Genomic DNA, 23,073 nt, shown 5'->3' with positions numbered 1-23,073 from the left:
TTGTGCCGGTGATAGTTCGGCCCGAGCTAATACCGAACGAAGTATGTAGGTCTGGACTTTTCTCGGCGTTGATTTCTTCTGATATCTGGTTATGGCACGTCAATTTTAATGCAGCTGCTATTGTGGCAAAATTCGAGCCTGTACTAGTAACTAGACAGATTTGAAACTTGATCGTGATATTACTGACGGGCGATCTAAATGCGAACAGCAACGACAAGGTCAACCGAGGAGCTATTTCTGGACAATAAAGGGTGCTTATCTTGAACACATACTTTAAACAATACAATAAATCCCAAGTCTACAAACACGGGATCTGGTAAGCTCCTATGGAAGCTAATAATAGCAACGAACGACACGTTCAAGGAATAACCGGATTTTCTGCTGAAGATCAGATAGCCACACAGTTTGGTCGACCATTATCCTAGAGTATCTAGACCCAGGAACAGCCCTATGACCGGGATGTATCCGATGCTGGTAGCTCCGATGTGAAACTAGGTAAATCGAGGTGTGGGGCTGTATACCTGGGTTAAGCACGCATATAGTAATGGGGCGAGGAGATCGTAGTGACGGCTGAACGGGACTGGTTAGACTTATATAGACATAAATCCGCAGACGGATTATCTATGACCTCTTGATTCTGCTACCTGTTTGTCACACCTTGCAAAGCGACCTCCCTGTTGTTTGATATACTGCTTAAGCCCAGCATGGTAAAACAATAGCCAGGAGAAAACATTGCAGTCGTTATTTCATATATGTATGTGCCAGAGTATTGCGCCCAAAAACCCCAAAATGAATGCATCTCAATACCGTTATACAAAAGGACTTGATCAAGTCCACAATTACCACTTGTTATCGAAAACCTTGCCATCGACGTAGTTGACCATCTCCTTGACGGGGGATAGGTGGTCACGACCAGCGCCGAACAGCATACCCTGACGCATCACGTTACGGTAGTTCTTGCCAGGAGACACCTTACCAAGAACATACTCCTGGCGAGTCTCGACGCGGGTGGGGACAGGAATGGAGCGACCCACCACGGCCTCCATACCCTGCCAAGCGAAAGTGATGGCCTCCTTGGCGCCACCAGGGATACCAGCCTCGTCGAGCATGAGAATGCGGGTGTTGGGGTAGTTCTCCTGGATGAAGGCGGTAATGTTGGGGTTGTAGGCGCCGCCGCCGCACATGAAGATCTCCGCGATCTCGAGGTCCTTAGGGGCGTAGCGGCGGTAGTGGTCGACGATGGCCTGGGCGGTGACACGGGTAATGGTAGCGACGACGTCGTCGGGCTTGAGGCCCTTGGCTTCGGCCTTAACGATCAATTCGTGGGCGAGGGTGTCGCGGAACACTTCACGGCCTGTCGTCTTAGGGGGCTCGAGTGCGAAATAAGGGTGGGTCAGGAAATCATCGACGAGCTCCTGGTCGACGGTACCGCGGGCACCCATCTCACCATCTCGGTCGTACTCACGTTCTCCATTAGTGTAGTGGCGGACAACGGCGTCGATAAAGACGTTTCCGGGACCGGTGTCGAAATCATAGCAGGCGTCCACACCGCCGTGGCTGTCCGGCAGGACGAAGCAGACATTAGCGATTCCGCCGATGTTCTGGCAGGCACGCAGCTTGGTGGGGTGGTGCAGCACTAGTGCGTCGAAGAAGGCAATGAGGGGTGCGCCCTGACGTCCAGCGGCTTGATCACTGACCCGGAAATCTGTAACCGAGGTGATGCCTGTGCGCGAGGAGAGGAAGGTGCCCTCTGCCATTGTCAGAGCGCTGCGGGTCTCACCAGCCTCGGGCATGGAGAGCAGCCAGATGGTTTGGCCGTGGGAGCCCAGGACGTCGATTGTCTTGATGTCGACATTGTGATCGGCGCAGAACTGATGCACGGCCGATGCGAAGGTCTCGCCCAGAATGACATTCACTTCGGACAATTCAGACGGGGATGTCTTGTTGTGCAGGATCATGTTCATGACTCGCTTCTTGATCACAGGCTCTAGTGGGATTTCTCCATACTAGCCATTGGTCAGGTTCCTGTGCTAAGGAGATGCAGCCTCGGGATTACTTACCTTGAGCAATTCGAAGTGCATGGGAGACTCGGGGGTTTCCTGGCGGAAGCGACAGAGGGCACAGTCAATGCCATCCTGTTACTGTCAGTATATGGTGTTTACATTGAATGTGAATGCAACTCACCATTGATGTTCCACTGTTTAATCCCAGAACTGTAATGTCCAACGCATGGTTGGCAGTTCCGTTAATTTCGTTTCCATTCGAACCCATGTTGTCAATAGTGTGAAAAAGAAAAGTTAAAAGAAAGCAGAAGGAGAAACAGGAAATATATATAAACTCGGCCCGTCCAGTGGAGACCAAAAGTGTGATCTCGGCATTCTTCTACATCGTGATAATCCGCCAGAAGGGATGACCGCTTAAACGCTTATACTGCAAAATTCTGAATGCTAAATGGCTACACGCTTGAGGCTGCGGGCTGAAACTCCCCGCATCGAACTCGAGCTCCATCTCGATCGCCCCAGCTCATTCATAGCCGGACCCATAGGGCTTCGTCCGCTTATACCCCGTACACGACCGTTTACCCCATTGGGATCACATCGCCCCATTGGGATCACATCTTGGTCCAATTACACTACGACAATGGGCTACACAACGCTGTGGAAGCGCCTTTCGCCGCGTCAGCTAAATGTGGCTATTCAGGCCTTTTCGCTAATCTCTATATTTTTCGAGGGCTATGACCAGGGTGTGATGGGCGGTGTTAACAGCTCACCAACATATGTGACCGAGGTGGGCATCGGTAAGGCTGATGGCACTGTCACCGACACCACTCACCAGGGAGGCATTGTCAGCGTGTACTACCTGGGAGCGATCTTCGGCTGCTTTGCCGGTGGGTGGCTTGCAGATCGAGTGGGCCGGATCAATGGTCTACTGGCTGGATCATTATTCGCATTGGTTGGCGGCGCATTGCAGGCGGCTGCTCCAAATTCAAACTTCATGATCTGTGCGCGAGTGGTTACAGGAATCGGGACTGGCGGTGAGAGACCTTGATAGTGTGCATTAGCCTTGGGGATATAAATATCCGAGGCTGCATGAGAATGGCCTTTTTTTCTGACTCGGTTCACAGCTCTCACTGGTATCACCCCTGTGTTGGTGTCCGAGACCTCTTCGGCGAACCACCGCGGTGGCTTTTTGGGTTATGTGTTCATTGCCAATTGTGAGTTCATTCGATCTGATCTATCTGATATATGGATGCTAACTTTGGGTCTTTTGTCAGATCTCGGAATCTCTGTCGCATATTGGATCTCCTTCGGCCTCGCATTTGTGGACAACGGTTACTCGGACGTACGATGGCGGTTCTTGCTCGCATTCCAGTGTTTCCCGGCAATCCTCCTGGCGGCAGGCATCAAGATGCTGCCGGATAGTCCCCGTTATCTGGCGTCAGTGGGGCGGAAAGAGGAAGCTCGAGATCTGCTGAACAGGATTCGTGGGGGCCGAACTCCTCAGGAAGATATAGACCGGGAATACCTCGAGATTATCACAATCGCCCAGGACAGCAAACCGAGCTCCCCAATTGAGTTTGTCAAAATTCTGATTGGAAGGGGTGGGAAGCCAGGATTGAACCTGGGCCGCCGCGCATGGCTGTGTGTTTGGCTTCAGATTATGGCCTCTTGGACTGGTATCACTGTGAGTGTTCAACGGGGACTGGGCTTGCTATGTAGTGGCTAATATGGCTGCAGGCTGTGACTGCGTATTCTCCAACACTTCTGGCTCAAGCAGGTTACAGCGACATCAAGCAGAACGGTCTGGCCGGAGGTATCAACACGATCGGAATCATTGGTACCATTATCAGTGCTCAGATCATTGATCGCCTGGGCCGACGTGTGTGTTTGATGGGCGGAGCTGCTGTTTTGTTTGCTGTTAACCTGATTGTAGGTTATTCTTATACCGCCGAGATGTACCTTCTTCTGACTTTATTAGGCTGGAGCTGTTTATGAGGGCTCTCTACATAACCCTGAGAAGGCAGCTCAGTATGCGCCGGGCGCTGTCACTATGCTCTTTTTGTTCAATCTGGGGTAAGGTTTATCCCTCGCATGTGTCAAAACTTTACTGACGTGATGTATAGATATGCTGCTACCTGGGGTACAGTCGCTTTCTTGGTCCCCACCGAGATCTTCCCGAGTGATCTGCGGGCTCAAGGCAATGGATTCGGAATTACTGGGTGGGCCATTGGTGTGGGTATGACCACTTTGGTCAACCCGATCATGTTCAATGTCATGACTGTGGGTTCTTAACAGTTGAAGGATTCTCCTAAATAAATACTGACCATCTCTCAGAGCCGTACATATTTCCTGTTTGCTGGTCTGAATCTGATCTGGATCCCCATTGTCTATCTGTGTAAGTTGAGACAATCTCTAGTATGTTCCAGCAACTAACAATATCAATTTTTAGTCTACCCCGAAACCCGCAACCGCTCCCTCGAATCCATCGATGCCCTCTTCTCCACCCCTAGTCCCTTCTACTGGAAGATGGAACAGGCTTATAAACTCCACGGTGATGTTCTGGCTGAACATGGAGTCACCAAGAGCGAAGAAGCCCTCGAGATTGGCAAGACCGAGTTCACTTCTACCCCTGCCGAAATCGATGCCGAACGCGCAGCCACCGGTGAACCTGCAATCGTCTAACGCATACCTGCATCACAACCGGCGCCACAATCGTGTTCAGCTCTATACTGGCGCCACGCACGAAAACATGTATAGGATCATGTAGATCTAGTTACCCGCACATAATGTTTTATAGACTCCTCATTTCCTGAGGATAGACCTTATTCCCATTCATACCACCTTTTTATTACTGTCAATATCATCAATTGAACAGTTTTCCTCTTTGACTTCGCCAAGTCTGATTTCGAGGTCAATGACACATGCTGACTCAGCATCGTTCGCAATGTCGACATAGACTTTTTATCCTTCGGACACCAGTCAATTGCTTGATCATCGATGTGTTCAGAAAGGTCCACTGCTTAAGCTTCATTTCCCTTCATTTTTGGTGCCTTTTTCCCATTCTGCCTCCCCAGTCTTACCCCAGGAATCACAGACAACCGTTACCAAACCCCGAAACCCCGTGTTCCAAGCTCCGGGGCCCGCGATTTCCTGTGGGCTGCCGTTGCCACCCCCAAAGCACCTCCAGTTTGGAATGAATTAATGGATTGAATGTCGCAAAAACCGCGAAAGCTCCAACGCGTTTCGAAAGCCTGTAAGTCCTCCCGCCACGTCCAATTCCACCTGCTCCACTCGCCGTTGGCGGCAAAATGCCCCAGACTGCAAAAAGCTCTGAGCTGACGCCACTTCAGGCGACTTCTGCAATAGGCGCAGCATCAAGTGCGGCAGAAGTGAAGATCCGCTAGGCAGGTGTCAAAATTGCGCGGATTTTGATGTCCCGTGCACCTTCGATCGCCCCGCAAAGCGCCGGGGCGTCAAGGCTGGCACGAGGGCTCCCATGCGCGAGACGCCTTTGGTGAATACCCCTGGCTCCGATCATGCCGTCCCTGTGGCCGCTGCTGCGCCGGCTACGGGGAGGACGTCGGGCTCTTCGGGTTCGAGAAACTCGTATTACCCCGAGTCTGCTCATCGCCCGTCGTTGACTGGTGATCCTTGGTCGACGTTCAACGTCGGCGGGGTAGCAACGGAAGGGTACGATGATGACGGCGCATTGCGCAACTCCTGGAACGCTTTTGCTATTGCCAGTGATCGCCAGATCCGAAACCTTGTCCAGGTCTATTTTGAGATCGTTTATCCCATGTAAGATCTGATCTATCATTCTTTTCATTTGATCGTGTGACTTACCGTTTCTTAGTTTCCCACTCTTCCATAAGCAATCTTTCATCGAAAGAGTACATAATCAAGAGCATCTGCGAGACCCAGGGCTATTCGCTTCAACTATGGCTGTCTGCGCTTTAGTCTCTGGTCGCGCACGAGATGGGGCGCTGTTTACCAATAGATGGCATCGGGATGAGCTTGCTGAGCCGCCATCAGAAGCCTTTTATGCAGCGGCCAAGGACTCCATTCCTCGCGACCTTGCCTCAGCAAAGGGCATGAATTTTATGCGCGCATGTGCCATTCTCGCTATTGCCAGTATTCAAAATGGCCAGATCAAGAACATGCAAAAGTTCTCCGGCATGTATCATACTCTAACCAGTATGGAGGGACTCCATGATGAGAAGCTGTGGCCGAAGCATTTGACTCCCATTGAAACCGAAGAGCGACGGAGACTGGTTTGTGCAACTTTTTCCCCAAATGTTACCTTTTACTAACTAGTCATCTGAAGTTCTGGTCTATCTACACTCTGGATATCTATTCCAGCATCGTGTGGGGCGGCGTAATTCGATATCGCGAAGCTCATTCTCTAGTTCGATATCCGAGTGAGGTTGATGACGAGTTTATCACAATACACGGCTACGGCTTGCCGCCCGTGTCTCCAGCCTCCAGCGTGCTCAGTCCGGGAGAAGTGACAGTAGTCTCACGGCAGCCCCTAGCATGGCTTCGCGGCTGGAACTTCACTACGGATCTCTATCGGATCCTTGAACATGTAGTAGATGGCAATCGGCGACGCTTCTCTTCCGCAAATGGGACTGCACAGGTGTGGTCATTGTTCAGCCCGGCATCTATGTCAGAAGAGGCAGTCATGGAGCGGGTCTATTCCATGTACGCCGCACTGCCATCACAGTTTAAGGAAACTCCTCCTACTACTGGCGATATGGCCAAGGATCTATTCGGGTTCCAGTCTGCCAATATCACGGCAACGTTACAGCTTCTCCGGATGGTGCTTCTTTCCGCGGAAGAGCTTGGTGTTGATCGCAAATGCAACGTAGCTGGAGAGCTGCTTAGTGTCTTCAGCAAGGTCCCTGTGGAGTATCTCAAAGCGATCAGCTCGCCTCTGGTATGTGCGAATATCCTTTTCTTGAAGAGCACTTTACTAACTGTTATCAGCTTCACCATCTCGGTGGAATAGGTTATATCCTCGGCTCCGTCATGGAAGGAAGTTTATCAGAAGCATCCTACCGACGAGTCCGCACATTGCTGTAAGCCACCCTCACTGACCTCAACCCAAAACCATCCAATCTAACAAAAGCCCCACCAGTCTCGAAATGGCCGACCTCCTCGGCCGCCTCGAAACAGGCCTCCAACGCGCAGCCGGCGCCAGCGAACGCCTTCGCTCACAGGTCGACCGAATCGACGGCTACATGACATCGCGGCCAATCAATCTCCAAACATCCCACCACGCCCCGAATACTAATGAAGTCCCCGTCGACGCGAAACCCAACATCACGATGACATCCGTACCATACGTTCCCCCAAGTGGTCCGCCAGGCCCGCCACCCGGCCCACCACCCAATGCTATGGGCGAACAGATGATGCAATTCCAGATTCCACCGGAGTTGTTGTCGGATTTTCCGTGGCCGCTGGATGGTGGGGGCCACGCGGAGGGTTTTCTGCCTATGGCGTTTGAATGATTGGGTTTTTATATTCGGTGGGTTTGGTTGGAGACTGGTTGTTTTGTAGGGAGTTGGGGGCATTTTGTCTTTCTCTGTTGATTTTTATTTTTATTTGAGGATTCAATATTTCGCGATTAGAGTAAGATAAAAGAAGTGTATTTTATCATTTGTTTATATCAAGGGGGTCTTGTGCGGATTGCGTGTTGAGGTTGGATGTGGCTGTAGATTTAGTTAGTCCTTTGTCAATATAATCAGGCTTAAGAAGAGATTCCCTCAGACTCACTTATTTAACTCGCTTCCTATATCTTTGACTTGGCTACACCACGCTGCGATCGATTGGGCTGTCTATACCTTCTCCACATATGGACGTGAAGTCTGGAACGAGGCCTGATGTTTAAACCAGAACCACAATCAATTATGGCTACATCGGAGACGAAACGAATGTCCAACTTGGTCCCTTTCACGTCATTTTCAAAGAGGCGTGGCCCAGGCTGGATCTGATGCATACAAGATCCTTGAGCCTCCCGTCGGGCTTTACTTCCTCTTTTCTTAATGATCCGTTATGACCCCCGCAGTAGACTGGCATGGGCCAATGCGCTATAATCAGACTAAAGTCCGACATTGCTAGCGCCTATAACCTTCGGCTTCCTTGCTCGCCAAAATGCGGGGTATAGAGGTTAGGTTTCCCTTTGGCTTCGTTTTTGCCTTCGCCGATCTTTACGGGAGGCGGATAAGGGGTCAGGACGGGAATGTTCCTGGGGATTATATAAGGCATTTAAGGCATTGGCCGTATCATATCAGGGTTGGGGTAGTGATTCTCGGTGAAGACATAGGGCAAGTTAGAGCTTCGCCTCGGGGATTTATGGGTTGATATATGTTAGTAGTCAACAGGTTTAATGCATATCATGTTTAGAGCAATTTAACCCGCAAGTAGCCCCTATTGTCTATCTTGTAGCATCAACACTAACTACTAAGTGTCTCTTATCAATACTGTAGCTCGTATGACCATAGCCCTGATAAGCTTATCACTTGGCAAACCCTTAGCATCGCCACCTCTTCCCCCTTTAGGGATCCCAGTCTTGTCTCAATCAAGCCTCTTATCATTCTAAGTTCACTCCAACTGCACGCCCGGCCCGCCTTCTTGGCTGTTTCCCGGTGTCACGATGCCTTCTGCAGTATCAGTGCTTGGCACTCTCCCCACCCATACTCTTTGCCAGTGGCCCCAAACCCGGCGTCAGTGCACGTATAAATGGCTATGCCGCCCCCCGGCCTTCTGGTCTATTTGGCGTCACTTCCAGCTCGAGTAGCATTCAATCATGGAGAACATGGAGAAAAAAGTCTCTGCAGAAATCTCCGATCCCGATCCCAAGGCGGATACTACTGTGGGTGATGTCTTGCCCTTTCGCCAGACACAGCGTGGTCTGGCTTCTCGACATGTGCAGTTGATGGCTATTGGTGGTTCTATCGGTACTGGACTGTTCGTTGGCATTGGTTCTTACCTGCGGGATGCTGGGCCATTGTCCTTGTTCCTGGGATATCTTGTTTGGGGATGTCTCTTCATTCTGCCTGTCAATCTGTGTGTTGGAGAGATGGCTGCCTATCTTCCCATTCGTGGATCAATCTTCGAACTTGCTGCACGGTTTATCGATCCGGCATTTGGATTTGCTATGTAAGTCTCTACCAGTCCGTTCGCTTCACTTTGGTCTGTATACTAACAATCCTAGGGGCTGGGTATACTTCTACGGCGGCGTAATGCTAGTCTGTACAGAATATTCCTCAGTAGCAACAGTCATGCAATATTGGAACACAAGCGTCAACCCAGCGGTCTGGGTAGCAATGGCCCTAGTCGTGTGTACGGTACTCAACCTCGTCGCGGTAAAATGGTACGGTGAGAGCGAATTCATCATGGCCTCAACCAAAATCCTGCTCCTCATTGGCCTCGTCCTCCTCACCTTCATCACAATGGTCGGCGGAAACCCCAAACACGACGTCTACGGCTTCCGCAACTGGACCGACGGCGTGATGTTCGAATACTACACAGACGGCAACACAGGTCGATTCCTCGGCTTCTTTTCTGTCATGGTCTACGCAGCCTTCTCCGTCGCCGGACCGGACCTTCCAGCCCTAGCAGCAGGAGAAATCCAGAATCCGCGCGTGACCATCCCTCGCGTGGTGAAGATGACTTTCTGGCGTATTGTCGGGTTCTACGTCGTCGGCGTCCTGGCTGTTGGAATCATCTGCAACCCCCGTGACCCTCGTCTCATGTCGGCTATTGACAATGGTGCCGCTGGATCCGCTGCCTCGCCTTGGGTTATTGGAATCGATAACCTCGGTATCCGCGGTCTACCAGATCTAATCAACCTACTGATTTTACTGTCCGGTTGGTCCTGTGGAAATGCCTATCTGTACAGCTCAAGTCGAACACTCTACTCCCTCGCCCGCGATGGCCAAGCCCCGAAATTCCTCTTGAAGTGTACTAAATCGGGCATCCCCATCAACTGCGTCATCACTGTCTCGGTTCTCTCATGCGTCACCTTCCTAGTAGCTGGCAGCTCCTCCGTCGAGGTCTTCTACTGGTTCGTCGACTTGACAACCATCGCCTTCGTGCTCACCTACACGGGTATGCTCTGTGTCTTCATTGCTTGGTACCGAGCCCTCAAAGCACAGGGTATTGACCGCAAGTCATTTGTGCCCTGGGCTTCACCTTTCCAGCCGTACGGAGCTATCCTGGCCATTATCATTGGTTGTTTGACGGCTCTTTTCAATGGTTTCTCAGTTTTCAAGCCGTTTAGCGTGCAGGGCTTTGTTACATCTTACTTCGGTCTTGCGTTTTGGGTTGTTATGTTTGTTTTCTGGAAGATTTTCCATCGGACTTCCTTTGTTAGTGCTATCAACGCGGATTTGTACTCTGGTAAGGCGGAGATTGATGAAGAGTGCAAGATCTGGGAAGAAGGCGATTGGGAGGAGAGGAGGAAGGCTGAGCTGGCTCAGATGCATTGGGTTCGGCGGGTTTGGGAGAAGATGTGGTGATTGTATCTTAAATAATGTCTTACGTTTATGTATGATGCTACCTTGTTATTCAAAACACTATCGTTGTCAGAATAGCCTTGACTAAGAAAAACTAGATACTCCTTCGCGAGTGATGTGGAATGGTCTACCTACGTATCAAATGCTACTTCTCTCCTGATAGGATGCCGCACTCGCCTCTATAAACACATTACCCTCGTTATACCTCATCTTCATTCATCATAATTCACACAATAAGATACTGATCAAACCAGGCAACAGCCTGAGCAAACACCTGCTCCTTAGCAAACTTCTGCCTCGGCTTAGACAAATCACAGCGAACAGCAAAGCCATGCTCTACATCCGAGAACAGATTGATCTGATGAGGCACATCCAACTTATCCAAAATCTCCTCACTTTCATGTCTTTTAGCAGACGTAAAAACGATGTCTCGAACTACACATAACAACAGAATCTTGTCAGAATACCCATTCCATATGATAAATGAAAAATCAACATACCACCAGCAGCAATACTTAACGGCCCCTTAATACCTTGCAAAGCCTGGGCCTCAACCATAGTTGGATGTGCCGTGAACCCAACATCAATCTTGCCGGGCTTCAAGTACCGGCAGACTTACTTGCCGCCAAAGCAATAGCCCACACCACCAATTCTCTCACAGCCGAGATCCTCCCGCATCGCTTTGAGGACGGTGTCGATTATTGGTTCCGTTTGAAAGGGTAGATGGTTCTTCACCCAGTCCATGATGCTGAAGCCCTCTGGTCTATTGATTGGGACTACATCGCCATTGAATAGATCCGGCATCATGACGAAGTATCCCTTCGAAGCGAATTGGTCGGCTATTAATTGCGCATTGATTAATCGGTGACCTATCACATCTGTTAGGATAAGGATCGCATTTTATGTAGATTTGTTTTCTGGGTACGCGAAGTAGGTTGAGACTGTACTCGATTAACGGTTGAATATATACGAGCGAAGTAGGTGATTTACTGTTGCCAACCTTTTTGATCTCGCCTTTTGCTTCACCATTGTGGAGGGATCCAATGGTACAACAGTAAGATAATTGATTGGATGTCATTTTCTCAGTTTATTTCGAAAGTGGTTCGACTGGGAGCTCTGGTTGAGTATAGAATATGGATTCTTCAGTGGAATATCGTACTATTCATATACAAAAAAAGCACTCGGAGATAGACAATATGCACTCCAACTCCAGTCCGTAAAATGCGCGAAGTCCAACATAACTCGAGTGAAGCAAAAGACGAGAAACGAAAGATCTACTGGACAAGTCGGAAATGAAGCACCATGATTGGCCAGATGGGGGCCGTGCTTAGGGACACGCACTCGGGCTTGGCGGATTCTGCTGGGAAAAGTTGCCCATCACAGCTTCGCCAGCTTAACAGCTTAACACACCTCTAAACACCACCATGTCGTCCCGCTCAGCATGGCGAGCTTTGCACTACAGCGCAAAGCGTCGCGCTTTCCAACCCCCCACCCCCTACCGCTGTTTCTCCTGCACCACCCGCGCCCAGAGCAAGCCAGAAGATGAACGCATGACACACTTCGGGTTCACGAATGTGCCCGAATCAGAGAAGGAGACACGAGGTAAGGACAGAACCCAGTCACCCAATTGACCATCTCAGCAATTGAACTAACCACCGCATCCACCCACAGTCGGCGCAGTCTTTAGCTCCGTTGCCGCCTCCTACGACCGCATGAACGACCTAATGTCCCTAGGCATCCACCGCCTCTGGAAAGACCACTTCGTGCGCTCCTTAAACCCAGGCTCGTGCCTACCAGCCCTGACAGCTGACCAACGTGGCTGGAACATCCTCGACATAGCCGGCGGCACCGGAGACATCGCCTTCCGAATGCTAGACCACGCAACAAACATCAACCACGACATGGAGACGCGCGTAACAATCAGCGACATCAACGCCGACATGCTAGCAGAAGGCCGCAAACGCTCCCTCGACACGCCATACTACAACACGAACCGGCTTTCTTTCGTCGAGGCGAACGCCGAGCACATGCCGCATATCCCGGACGCTTCCGTTGATCTGTACACTGTTGTGTTTGGAATCCGCAATTTCACGGATAAGCAGGCGGCGCTGAATGAGGCGTTCCGGGTTCTTAAGCCTGGTGGTGTTTTTGCGTGCATGGAGTTCTCCAAGGTTGATAACCCTGTCCTGGATGGGATTTATAAGCGCTGGAATTTTAGTGCGATTCCGCTTATTGGGCAGGTTGTTGCTGGGGATCGGGATTCTTATCAGTATCTTGTTGAGAGTATTGAGCGATTCCCTAGTCAGGAGGAGTTTAGGGGTATGATTCAGAAGGCTGGGTTTATGATTCCTGGTCAGGGCTTTGAGAATTTGACTGGTGGTATTGCTGCTATTCATAAGGGTATTAAGCCGATTGTTAAGGCTTGATTTGGGGATGTGGTGTGGTTGGGGATGGTGAGGTGAATAGGTTGAGAATATACTGTATATTTAGACTTCGCATACTGTTTGTATTATCAAGATATGTTATTGGGATTGATTTACATCGTGTATAATGGGACTGAGCCATGTGGCTTGGCTTCGTTGAACGTAATGTGCAAGAGCTGAAAATCTATGTAAACATGCAAAAGTAACAAAATGCGCGGGCGTAACATCGTCAACCAAAGGCATGGTGAAGCAGGTGGTATGTAAATCAAACAAATATTTCCAAGAGAACGGAAAAATGGATCGCTTTTCAGTGGATCACGCATCCAGAAGATCCTCTGCTTCCATCACTCCGATGCAACTGTCGGGGTAGTTCATGTCCTTCACTACAGCAACCACCGAGATTGGGTGCGGCCCATTTCGGGATGCAGATACTTTGTGTCGGAGATCGGCGAGCGGTGTTGAGTCTGGAACCAGGAGCCACCTGCTTCGATGGATGGTAAATGGAGTGTTAGGATTCTCGGTCATAACATCGGAAACACGCATATCCATGTTTCCACCCGGCGACAGCAAAGAGCGGGTCTGTCTGGGAGGGATGATTTCATGAGGTGACAAAAAGACCCATGATTTCGCATTAGGGTGCTGAATTGCTGTAAGGAGGATATCGAGTAATCGTACATCGCCAGGTGAAGATGACGATGGAGACGAGGCAGTAGGGATTTGGTCAAGTGAAATCAACATATCTAGAGAAATCCGGCGTTGCGCAGGTGGTTGTTGAAGGTTAAAAGGAGGAATCAACGAAGTACTGCCAATCTCTTCCCACGGAAGCGAGAGCGATACAGACGAGACCGGAGAGTCAAACGTTGTCGACACGCCACTCGAAGGCGTTGTCAACGGTGTACCCGCTGCAGCAGCGCCAATAGCACCACCAGGATGGAACCCTCGAAAGACCTCTGCAGGACCCTTGCCAGGAGTAGTATGCAGCTTGCGCGCTGTAGCAATCGCCAGCGCATCGCCTAGTGACAAAGCCACTGTCGTCGAGGAAGTGGGAGCGCTGACACCAAAAGAGGCATCTTCATCCTCATGAATGGGAGCAGGCAACAAAATGCCCATCCCAGAAGGCCCATGCAACGCGAGCAACGGACATGCGGACGGATGTATATGAGAAGTAAGAGCGATAATAGGCACCGTAGCAGGAATATGCGGAAGCAATAAAAGCAACTCAGGCGAACGACCCGAAAAAGAAATTAAAAGAATAGTATCATTCTGTACCAAAATGAAGTCAGTAAACGTATTCTTCAGGTTTCTCTGCCCAACACCGGTGCAGAAACCATCCGGGCCGCAATGCAGACTGCATGCAGGACTTTTGCTTACCGGCCGAACCAATCCCAGATCCCCATGCAAAGCCTCAGTCGGATGCAGGAACGCGCTGTACACGCCCAGACTATTCATCGTGGCCTCGATCTTGCGCCCAACCTTGCCACTCTTGCCCACGCCACAAACCACCAATTTGCCGCCATCCCGCACGCTGCGCGCAATCTGTTCTACGGCGCGGGCGAGGTCGTGCTGTGCTCGCGCATCGGTTTGGTAGATGTGTTCCAGGTGGGCGAGGGCTGCTCGCTCGGTTGAGATCACATGGATTGCTGTTACGACGGAAGAGACGTCTTTGGTTGTTTGGGGATCGGAGGAATCGGGAGGGGTGAGTGGCCATTTGAGGAGGCTGCGGCTGCGTTCTTCGGTCATGGCGTGAGATTAGGGATTGGGGGTTGGGGATTGGGATTGCTAGATCATAGTGAGGTGTCAGGGGTTGTACAGGGAGGGATTGAGGGACTGGAATTGAGTAGAGTAGCTTTCTGGGCGTCTCTCTTGGAGGGCCACAAGCCGGCTAATTGTGGAGAGATCAAAGATCAGTCGATAACGGAAGATAATGCGCGCCGTAGTGGGGGACCCGGCTATACTTCACTTCACTCCAAATACTTTACTACTTCACTACGTTAACGTTACTATTTGAGATTTTTTTTTTTTTTCTTTAACTCCGATTGTAAATCGTGTAGAGCCTTGATGGTGTCATTCTATGCTCGGATGGTGAATGTGGAGGCGACTCGCCTTTTCCAGTATTTCCGAGGCCGATTTATGTCCAAATCGAGAACGGAAGATTAGAAATTGATAGAAACCTAAATTATATAAGTGTTAGCCACGATGTACCTACATATAAAGTATCTAATTTATAGTCCAGACTAGATATTTGAGTAATACTCTATTAGATCTAGGTCTATTGAGTCGGATATAAGCCAAAAATAGTATGTACAACCCGTTAACCGTTTTATTCCGAGTGCGGGGATCAGGTCAAGGGCAAAAAGAGAACTCCAACTCCAGTAAATCAGTAAATCAGGCAGGCAGGGGTATCGTATCGGGATCGCTGAGGGTCATTATGTGTGCATTTCCTGGCAATCTTGTCGCATCATCCCGATCGTCCCTCCTGCCGCTCCTTGCCCTTCTCCATGCCGTCATCCTCATATAGATGGTGCTGCTCAATATAGTGAATGACGGGGACAGGGATGAGGTAGCGCACACTCATCTCACGTCTGAGGAAGAGTCGGATCTTGGTGCTACTAACATCATTCTGGATGAGTTGCTGGATAACGTGAATATTGTCCTTCCAGGGTTGCAGGCTGGCCAGAGCCTCATCGATATCCGTGCCACTACGCTCGACAATGAAGGACTGAAATTATGTTAGCGGGCCATATCTTTAATAGCAAAAGTAAACGTAATCCAAGGCCAACTTACTCCGTATTTGCCCAGAATGTGGTCCAAATCCTTCTCACTCCACACGCCAGGCGTGGACATGGTATGGATCAGATCCGCGCCCGCAAGCAGAGCAATGCGGACGGGCTTCCGGGTTCCATTTCCAGTATCCACGCCTTTACGCACAGTATTGATCTCATGGTCGAAATGGTCCAACACAACCGCGGTCGGCTGGTACTCCTTCTGAATAGGCTCCCATGTATCCACCATCAACCAGTCGGAGGTTTGATCAACCGCGAGTTGGCACATAGCCACCCTGCACAGTACAAGTTAGCCGAGTCGGATGGTAGAGAGCGGGAATCCCCTTACCGGTGCTCTGCGCTGGCGAGACCCGCCTTGCGATAGGCATCGGACACAGGCGACAGGTATCCTCCGATGAGTTCAAAATCAGAACTGAATCTGACGTGATCGGCGGCCATTTCGAACATGCGCAGATGGAGATAAGTAATGGGAGAGAAAGAACCACATGCGACCAGCAAGAGGGGGGTCTTCTCCGGGTCGCTCATCGTGCGCTTCAAGCGCAACTCTGGGAATGTGTACTCCTCCATCGGAGTGGGGTTTAAGCGGGCGGGCGCCTGGTGAACGTCGTCACTCTGCCCTCCGACCATTTCCGTTGACATGTTGGAAAATGCGGAGAGAATATAAGGTCAAAGTCCGGGGTAGTTGAAGGGGAGAAAAGTTAAGTTGGGTGGACGAATTCTCTCAATGGCGGGGGGGCGAACCGAAGGCGGCAAGGAATGCTCCGGCGAGAATATAAGAATATAAGAAGGAGAGAAGTCGCTTTCTTTTCTTTTTTGGCCCTGAAGATGAGATTCCGTGATTATTAAGTGTTGGCTTCATCCTCGGTGAGTCAATTGAGGGCTCGGGGCGCCTCCGTGATCTTCTCTCCGGATCGAAGGCCGGACTTTGAAGCTAGATCCTGAGCCTATATACATACTAGACTTTACTGTACTATATACGGTGACTCGGTCTACTAGGTACTCCCAGGCCAGATACAAATGTGAACATGTTACTAGTGCGTTGTAATAGTGCAAATAGTCAAACAGTCCAATAGTCAAACATTGGAAATATCCCTGAGTGGACTCGTCTTATATCATCGTTGCTCTCCGCCTATGTCCGTCACCACTTTCCACTTCTCCTTCACCATCTTCCACTTCCAGTCCATCTTCCTTTTCAACTTTTGCTTTCCACCTTTGATCCCATTGACAAGTTTCCCTCATTCTCTTCAGCTCTCCCGAGCAAGGCGGATGGCGGGTTGATGTGACGAACACTCAATCGAGCTCTCCAGACCCAATAACTTATGGCCAGACAAAGGCCCTCCTCCAACCGCCAGGACCCTCTCGAGGATTATCCCACTTCCCCAGGCACTTCCACGGCCTCTTCTTCCCTGAGGTAGTTTCCCACCCACTCTGTCTTCCAAGCCCTTCCCCAACTCTCACTAGGAGAACCTTGTGGATGACCCTGAGAGCACGTTCCATCATTCAGTTGCTTCAGTTCGGGGACAAACAACGCATCCTTGGTTATTGCTACCATTGCGAGCATTGTCACCTTTCTACCCAATCTGCCTTATCGCTTTGACCGCTCTACACCTCTCTTTCTCTTTCTGTCCCCTCATTTCACATATTCACCGTGGACTCTTTCTCATGTCATCCAGAATCACTCGCTCAGCCGCGAGACTCGCGACAGACCCTCCTCCCCCTGCTGAGTCCGGTACCCAACCCGCCGCTGGCTCGGCTTCATCCCGCAAACGCAAGGCATCCTCTCGCCACGATCGACAGACCGACACTCCGGCCCAGCCATCGCCTCCATCTCCTCAACGGAAGCCCAAGCGACCACGTACGGCTGCCCCACCGACAGCGCCATCTACTGGCTCTGTTGCAGCTCCCCGCCGCACTCGTCGTGCAACCATGTCACAACCCGGGTACGTGATGCTTACCCTTACTGTTTGATGGGCGGTGCTGACAAGAATTCTATGTAGCCCGTCGTCCCGACCAGAGGAATCCAAGTCGGCCACTTCTCCACAGCCCGCCCGGAGAAAGACAAGTCGGAGCGGTGAGTTTTGTTGATCACCATCCGTCCTTTAAACGGCTACGGATATCCCTACTTGGTAGATGCTGATGTCTCTCTCATCCTATAGATCGACCCGGAACCACACAGTCTCCCCCGCCCCGGCGTCAGAAGAAGCGTACGACGAAGACAAACCCTGATGTCATAATGCGAGATGCGGAGGAGGATCTGGAGGAGGAAGATCAAGAAGAACAACAAGAAGAATCCCCAACGGAAGAGAGTCATGATGGCACCAACCCGTCCGCCTTTGACGATGACGATATGGATCCCTTCGCCAACAGCTTATTTGGTGGGCGAGGTCCCATGGGCCTTCAGAGCACCCTCCGTGCCCTCACTGGTATGATGTCCGGCATGTCTTCCCGACTTCGCGATATTCTCGTCAACCTGCGGGCAAAAGACGACCCATCCATTCAACTTATCGCCCTTCAGGAGCTCTCGGATCTGCTACTTGTATCAAATGAGGATAATCTTACCGGACAATTCTCCCCCGACCCGTACGTCAAGGAGCTTGTGACCTTGATGCAGCCGAATCAGTTCGGCGAGGAGAACCCCGAGATCATGCTTCTCGCCTGTCGCTCCCTTGCCAACCTCATGGAGGCCTTACGGGGCTCCGTAGCCAACGTTGTTTATGGTGGGGCCGTGCCAATCCTTTGCCAGAAGCTTCTTGATATCCAATTTATCGATTTGGCCGAGCAGGCTTTGAGCGTGAGTTGTTCTGATTTATTCATCTGATCCCTTCCACTAACATATTACATAGACATTGGCTAAGATCTCAGTCGATTTCCCTGCCTCAATTGTGCGGGAAGGTGGACTGACTGCTTGCTTGACCTATCTCGACTTCTTCCCTACCAGCACTCAGCGAACAGCAGTTACAACAGCCGCAAACTGCTGCCGCAATCTCCCTCACGACTCGTTCCCTGTTGTACGCGATGTCATGCCCACCTTGCTAAATGTTCTGTCCAGCAATGACCCCAAAGTTGTTGAGCAAGGTTGTCTCTGTGTGTCACGGATTGTGGAGAGCTTCAAGCACCGCCCTGAGAATCTGGAGGAACTGATTGAACCTGCCATGCTCAAGGCTGTCCTTCGGCTGCTACTGCCAGGGACTACGAACCTCATCGGTCCTCACATCCACACACAGTTCCTTCGAGTTCTGGCAATCATCTCCAAGACCAGCCCTCGACTGTCAAATGAACTTTTCAAGATGGATGTAGTTGATACTCTTTATCAGATTTTGACGGGTGTTTCTCCCCCCCAGGACGTGGACAGCACCGCTGTCAAGATGGACAGTGTGCTGGTCATGCAAGCATTGATCCACCGACCCCGCGAGCAAGTCTTCGAAACTCTCAATGTTATCTGCGAACTACTGCCCGGTGTTCCTAGTCGAGAGGCCTCACGGACGGACGCCCTTCTCAGCTCATACTTTGACAGTAGCATGTCTATCAACCTGAAATCTTCCAAGACTAAAGATGCAGTAGAGGAGAGACGATTGCTGCTCGACAACTGCAAGACTCAGCTCAAGCGATTTGCCATGATCCTTTTCCCCACCTTGACCGATGCCTACTCTAGCACGGTCAATTTACATGTCCGCCAGAAGGTTCTTATTGCACAGCTGAAGATGCTGCACATTCTGGAGCCTTCCTTGATTGAAGATGCCCTCCGAACCGTTCCATATGCCTCCTTCCTAGCTTCTATCCTTTCTCAGAAAGATCACCCATCCCTCGTGTCCCTAGCTCTACGTTGCTCCGAGCTTCTGTTCCAACGCCTTGAGCATGTTTACCAACATCAGTTCCATCGGGAAGGAGTCATCTCAGAGATTGTCAAATTGTCAGAGGGCACTCTCTCCGGCAATGAGCCTCCTGCCACATCCGACCCTGCCGATGTGGAAACCAGCGCAAATCCCTCGCATTCCCACCGCGCAGAGAATGCATCCCATCAAAATGAAGATGAGGACCAAGATGAGGATGAAGCCGATGACTACGATGACGGCGATGGCGAAGATGAAGACAACGAAGATATGTCTGATTCCGATGAAGACTTGGACCCGGGCCCGCGGAGTATCGAGAAAATGGACAGCACCATCAATGATCTTATCATTCGAGATGCGCAGATGTTCCTGGAAAGCTATGAAGAAAGCCATGGCGGAGCAGTCCGAGCAGAGGCCCTTAGAATCTTGAAGGAACTTCAATCTCTGGCCGCTGATGTACGCACATGTTATTCCAACGGCAACGGCGATGGCCATGCCTTGTTCAAAAGGCTTGCATCATACTTTGTCGGGGACGCTTTGGAGAGCATCACCAGCTCCGAACTGCTCAACTCAGGCATTGTAGAGGTCCTCCTGGATGTTCTCGGTAATTATCAGGCCCCATCCATCCGCAACGCTCGAGCTGCTTTTTTGCAAGCCTTCATGGGGATTCCAATCTCGGAGAAGGCTCAGAGACAGAGTACCGCAACCACCCCTTTCAGCGTTTTGATTCGAAAGTTACAAGACTTGCTTAGTAGGACTGAGCATTTCGAAGTTTTAACTGTCAGTCATAACTCCCTGGAAAACACACGCAGCAATGCCAACTACATGTTGAGCAAACAGCTGCGACTCAAGTTGGTTGCGGATGACGCCTCTGAGATCCCTCGCCCTTATCGAAATCTCATGGTATCCATTCACGCCATCGCAACCTTCAAAGCACTGGATGACTTCCTCCACCCTCGGATCAGCATGTCTGAGCGTCCTCGACCGTCACGACCTAGGGATTCTATCCTTTCTCAAATTGCCAACGCAGCGCGAATGCGTGATCAGCTCCCTGGCTCCATCCCCTCCCGACATCCACCAGGGACCATCCTCCCTAGTCGCGCAGGAGGCCCTCGTGGGCTCGCCGCCGACAATGCTGAAGAAGGCGATACTCCTGCAGCTGTACGTCGCCGATCTCGCCGCACGGCCCTTCAAGAAGAGGAAGAAGAACATGACGACGAGCCTCTTGAGTGCGCGGATGAGAGACAGTTGACCGATGAAGAAGATGAAGAAGAAGAAGACGATGAAGATGAGGAACTCAATGCCATTGTTGATGATCTCGATGAGGATCTTGAGGACGATGGTGTCTCCGACCCCTCCGCAGTCAACATGGAAGTGGCGTCTTCGGGCAAGGTCACAGCTCGCAAGGAGGATGGTACCCGCGTCGGGACTCCTCACGGTGCAGCCTCCAATTCTTCGGCTTCAGCCCCGAGCGTTGGTTCTTCCAACCCCATGGGCAACGCATCTCTGGCTACTGCTGGCCGTCCATTCTCATCCTACGCTGCTGCGATGGCTTCCGTCCCTCAGGACTGGCACATCGAGTTCCTTGTAGATGGCCAGCCAATTTCAAGCGAGACCACAGTCTACCGTGCTGTACACCACAACCGTGAGCATTTGGATGAAAACAGTGCCAAGAATGTCTGGTCTGCTGTCCACACAGTCACATTCAGACGCGTCCCTGGCCCCCCACCTCCAGAGCCATCGACTCTCATCCAGGTCAACCAAGATCCATCCAATGGTGACAGTCTCGATATGCCCGCATCTCTCGACAAGGACAAAACCACAGCATCCATTCTCTGTTTGCTTCGTGTCCTGCACGAAATGAATGCGACAATTGACGATATTCTGACAGAGAACAAGGAGTCGATTAAAATTACCCCAGAGCCCCTTGCCCAGTTTATCAACACAAAGCTCACGGCCAAGATCAACCGACAGCTGGAGGAGCCATTGATTGTGGCAAGTAGCTGCCTTCCAAGCTGGAGTGAAGATCTAGCCAGGCTCTTCTCATTCCTGTTCCCATTCGAGACTAGGCATTTGTTCCTGCAATCAACCGCCTTTGGCTACTCGCGAGCAATGATGAGATGGCAAAACTCCCAGAGCGAGGATAGCCGTCGCGACATGCGCCGTGATGATCGCCCATTCCTCGGTCGACTGCAACGCCAGAAGGTGCGCATTTCCCGCGCTCGCATCCTTGATTCTGCTATGAAGGTCATGGAGCTGTATGGCTCTTCCCCTAGTATTCTCGAGGTTGAATACTTTGAGGAAGTTGGTACTGGCCTTGGCCCCACTCTTGAATTCTATTCTACTGTTTCCAAGGAGTTCTCTAAGAAGAAGCTGAAGATTTGGAGAGAGACTGAAGGTGCCTCTTCCGGAGCGGAATACGCATTTGGAAAGCGTGGCTTGTTCCCTGCTCCCATGAGTGATCAGCAGGCAGCCCAAGATTCCGGCAAGAAGCAATTGAACATTTTCAAGGTTCTTGGAAAGTTCGTTGCTCGCTCTATGCTCGACTCCAGGATCATCGATATCTCATTCAACCCAGCATTCTTCCGCATCGCCGATACCCTGTCTTCTGTAGCCCCATCTCTGGGCACTGTGAAGTTGGTTGACGAGGACCTTGCTAAGTCTTTGATCATGCTCCAGCAGTTTGTCCATGCCAAGGATGCAATTGAGAGCGATAACACCCTCAGCCCCGGCCACAAGACAGAGGCTGTGCAAGAGATCACAGTGCATGGTGTCAAGGTCGATGACCTGAGCTTGGACTTTACGCTCCCCGGATATCCCGCCATTGAGCTTATCCCCGGTGGCTCTGATGTGCCGCTGACCATCGAAAACGTCGATACATACATTGAGCGCGTGATCGACATGACCCTAGGAAGCGGTGTCCGTCGTCAAGTCGATGCCTTCCGCACGGGTTTCTCTCAGGTCTTCCCATACTCTTCTCTTCGGGCCTTCACTCCTAGCGAGCTTGTCATGCTTTTCGGACAGGCCAAGGAAGACTGGACTATTGAAACTTTGATGGATACCATTAAGGCTGACCATGGCTTCAACATGGACAGCCGGAGTATACGCAACCTGCTCCAAACCATGAGCGAGCTGGATAACCAGCAACGCCGAGACTTCCTCCAATTTGTCACAGGTAGTCCTAAGCTTCCTATCGGAGGTACGTTCCCCATCTTTTCTTGTACAGAAGTAACCCAGCTAACAATATATCCACAGGTTTCAAGAGTCTCACACCTATCTTCACTGTCGTGTGCCGTCCAAGCGAACACCCCTACACCCCAGATGACTACCTCCCCAGCGTGATGACCTGTGTCAACTATCTCAAACTCCCCGACTACAGCGACCTGGACGTTTTGAAAAAGCGCCTGTCCGTCGCTATCAAGGAAGGCCAGGGAGCCTTCCACCTCTCCTAAGCTGAGATCGCAGTCACGAGATCATTGCCTGATTTGAATTCAATTTTGTTTTCAGAGTGAACTCGC

General features: G+C 50.9%; 9 protein-coding genes across 9 annotated transcripts; 5 read left to right on the top strand and 4 right to left on the bottom strand.

Moving 5' to 3' along the window:
* Positions 1–839: 839 nt before the first annotated feature.
* On the bottom strand, positions 840–2,271 carry PENARI_c022G09811 (UPF0075 domain protein; the record flags this gene model as incomplete). The annotated part of the gene is made up of 3 exons (XM_022635433.1): positions 840–2,006; positions 2,061–2,135; positions 2,185–2,271. The coding sequence occupies 3 exons, from the start codon at positions 2,269–2,271 to the stop codon at positions 840–842; spliced, it is 1,329 nt and encodes a 442-aa protein (XP_022484714.1).
* Positions 2,272–2,640: 369 nt separating this feature from the next.
* Positions 2,641–4,682, top strand: PENARI_c022G07590 (uncharacterized protein; the record flags this gene model as incomplete). Its single annotated transcript, XM_022635405.1, has 8 exons — positions 2,641–3,034; positions 3,125–3,214; positions 3,275–3,684; positions 3,738–3,929; positions 3,979–4,073; positions 4,124–4,280; positions 4,335–4,395; positions 4,450–4,682. The coding sequence occupies 8 exons, from the start codon at positions 2,641–2,643 to the stop codon at positions 4,680–4,682; spliced, it is 1,632 nt and encodes a 543-aa protein (XP_022484747.1).
* Positions 4,683–5,210: 528 nt separating this feature from the next.
* On the top strand, positions 5,211–7,510 carry PENARI_c022G02389 (uncharacterized protein; the record flags this gene model as incomplete). Its single annotated transcript, XM_022635334.1, has 6 exons — positions 5,211–5,253; positions 5,351–5,798; positions 5,854–6,271; positions 6,325–6,936; positions 6,987–7,078; positions 7,138–7,510. 6 exons carry the CDS (start codon positions 5,211–5,213, stop codon positions 7,508–7,510), a joined length of 1,986 nt encoding a protein of 661 aa, XP_022484792.1.
* Positions 7,511–8,808: 1,298 nt separating this feature from the next.
* PENARI_c022G10330 (putative proline permease) lies at positions 8,809–10,522 on the top strand (the record flags this gene model as incomplete). The annotated part of the gene is made up of 2 exons (XM_022635439.1): positions 8,809–9,161; positions 9,217–10,522. The coding sequence occupies 2 exons, from the start codon at positions 8,809–8,811 to the stop codon at positions 10,520–10,522; spliced, it is 1,659 nt and encodes a 552-aa protein (XP_022484673.1).
* Positions 10,523–10,745: 223 nt separating this feature from the next.
* PENARI_c022G05768 (uncharacterized protein) lies at positions 10,746–11,077 on the bottom strand (the record flags this gene model as incomplete). The annotated part of the gene is made up of 2 exons (XM_022635383.1): positions 10,746–10,954; positions 11,020–11,077. The coding sequence occupies 2 exons, from the start codon at positions 11,075–11,077 to the stop codon at positions 10,746–10,748; spliced, it is 267 nt and encodes an 88-aa protein (XP_022484712.1).
* An 866-nt stretch (positions 11,078–11,943) lies between these two features.
* On the top strand, positions 11,944–12,945 carry PENARI_c022G05397 (class I SAM-dependent methyltransferase; the record flags this gene model as incomplete). Its single annotated transcript, XM_022635376.1, has 2 exons — positions 11,944–12,121; positions 12,191–12,945. The coding sequence occupies 2 exons, from the start codon at positions 11,944–11,946 to the stop codon at positions 12,943–12,945; spliced, it is 933 nt and encodes a 310-aa protein (XP_022484720.1).
* Positions 12,946–13,257: 312 nt separating this feature from the next.
* Positions 13,258–14,682, bottom strand: PENARI_c022G05760 (SIS domain-containing protein; the record flags this gene model as incomplete). Its single annotated transcript, XM_022635382.1, has 2 exons — positions 13,258–14,205; positions 14,314–14,682. The coding sequence occupies 2 exons, from the start codon at positions 14,680–14,682 to the stop codon at positions 13,258–13,260; spliced, it is 1,317 nt and encodes a 438-aa protein (XP_022484729.1).
* Positions 14,683–15,400: 718 nt separating this feature from the next.
* On the bottom strand, positions 15,401–16,364 carry PENARI_c022G11132 (nicotinamide/nicotinic acid mononucleotide adenylyltransferase; the record flags this gene model as incomplete). The annotated part of the gene is made up of 3 exons (XM_022635452.1): positions 15,401–15,661; positions 15,727–16,000; positions 16,054–16,364. 3 exons carry the CDS (start codon positions 16,362–16,364, stop codon positions 15,401–15,403), a joined length of 846 nt encoding a protein of 281 aa, XP_022484761.1.
* Positions 16,365–17,387: 1,023 nt separating this feature from the next.
* On the top strand, positions 17,388–23,007 carry PENARI_c022G02694 (HECT-type E3 ubiquitin transferase UFD4; the record flags this gene model as incomplete). Its single annotated transcript, XM_022635336.1, has 5 exons — positions 17,388–17,665; positions 17,723–17,796; positions 17,882–18,516; positions 18,569–22,754; positions 22,811–23,007. The coding sequence occupies 5 exons, from the start codon at positions 17,388–17,390 to the stop codon at positions 23,005–23,007; spliced, it is 5,370 nt and encodes a 1,789-aa protein (XP_022484836.1).
* Positions 23,008–23,073: the final 66 nt, after the last annotated feature.

Source organism: Penicillium arizonense (assembly GCF_001773325.1).
Source record: "Penicillium arizonense strain CBS 141311 chromosome Unknown PENARI_contig022, whole genome shotgun sequence".
NCBI lineage: Eukaryota > Fungi > Ascomycota > Eurotiomycetes > Eurotiales > Aspergillaceae > Penicillium > Penicillium arizonense.
Note: the sequence above shows the minus strand (reverse complement) of the source record. Positions and strands in the feature narration are given on the sequence as shown.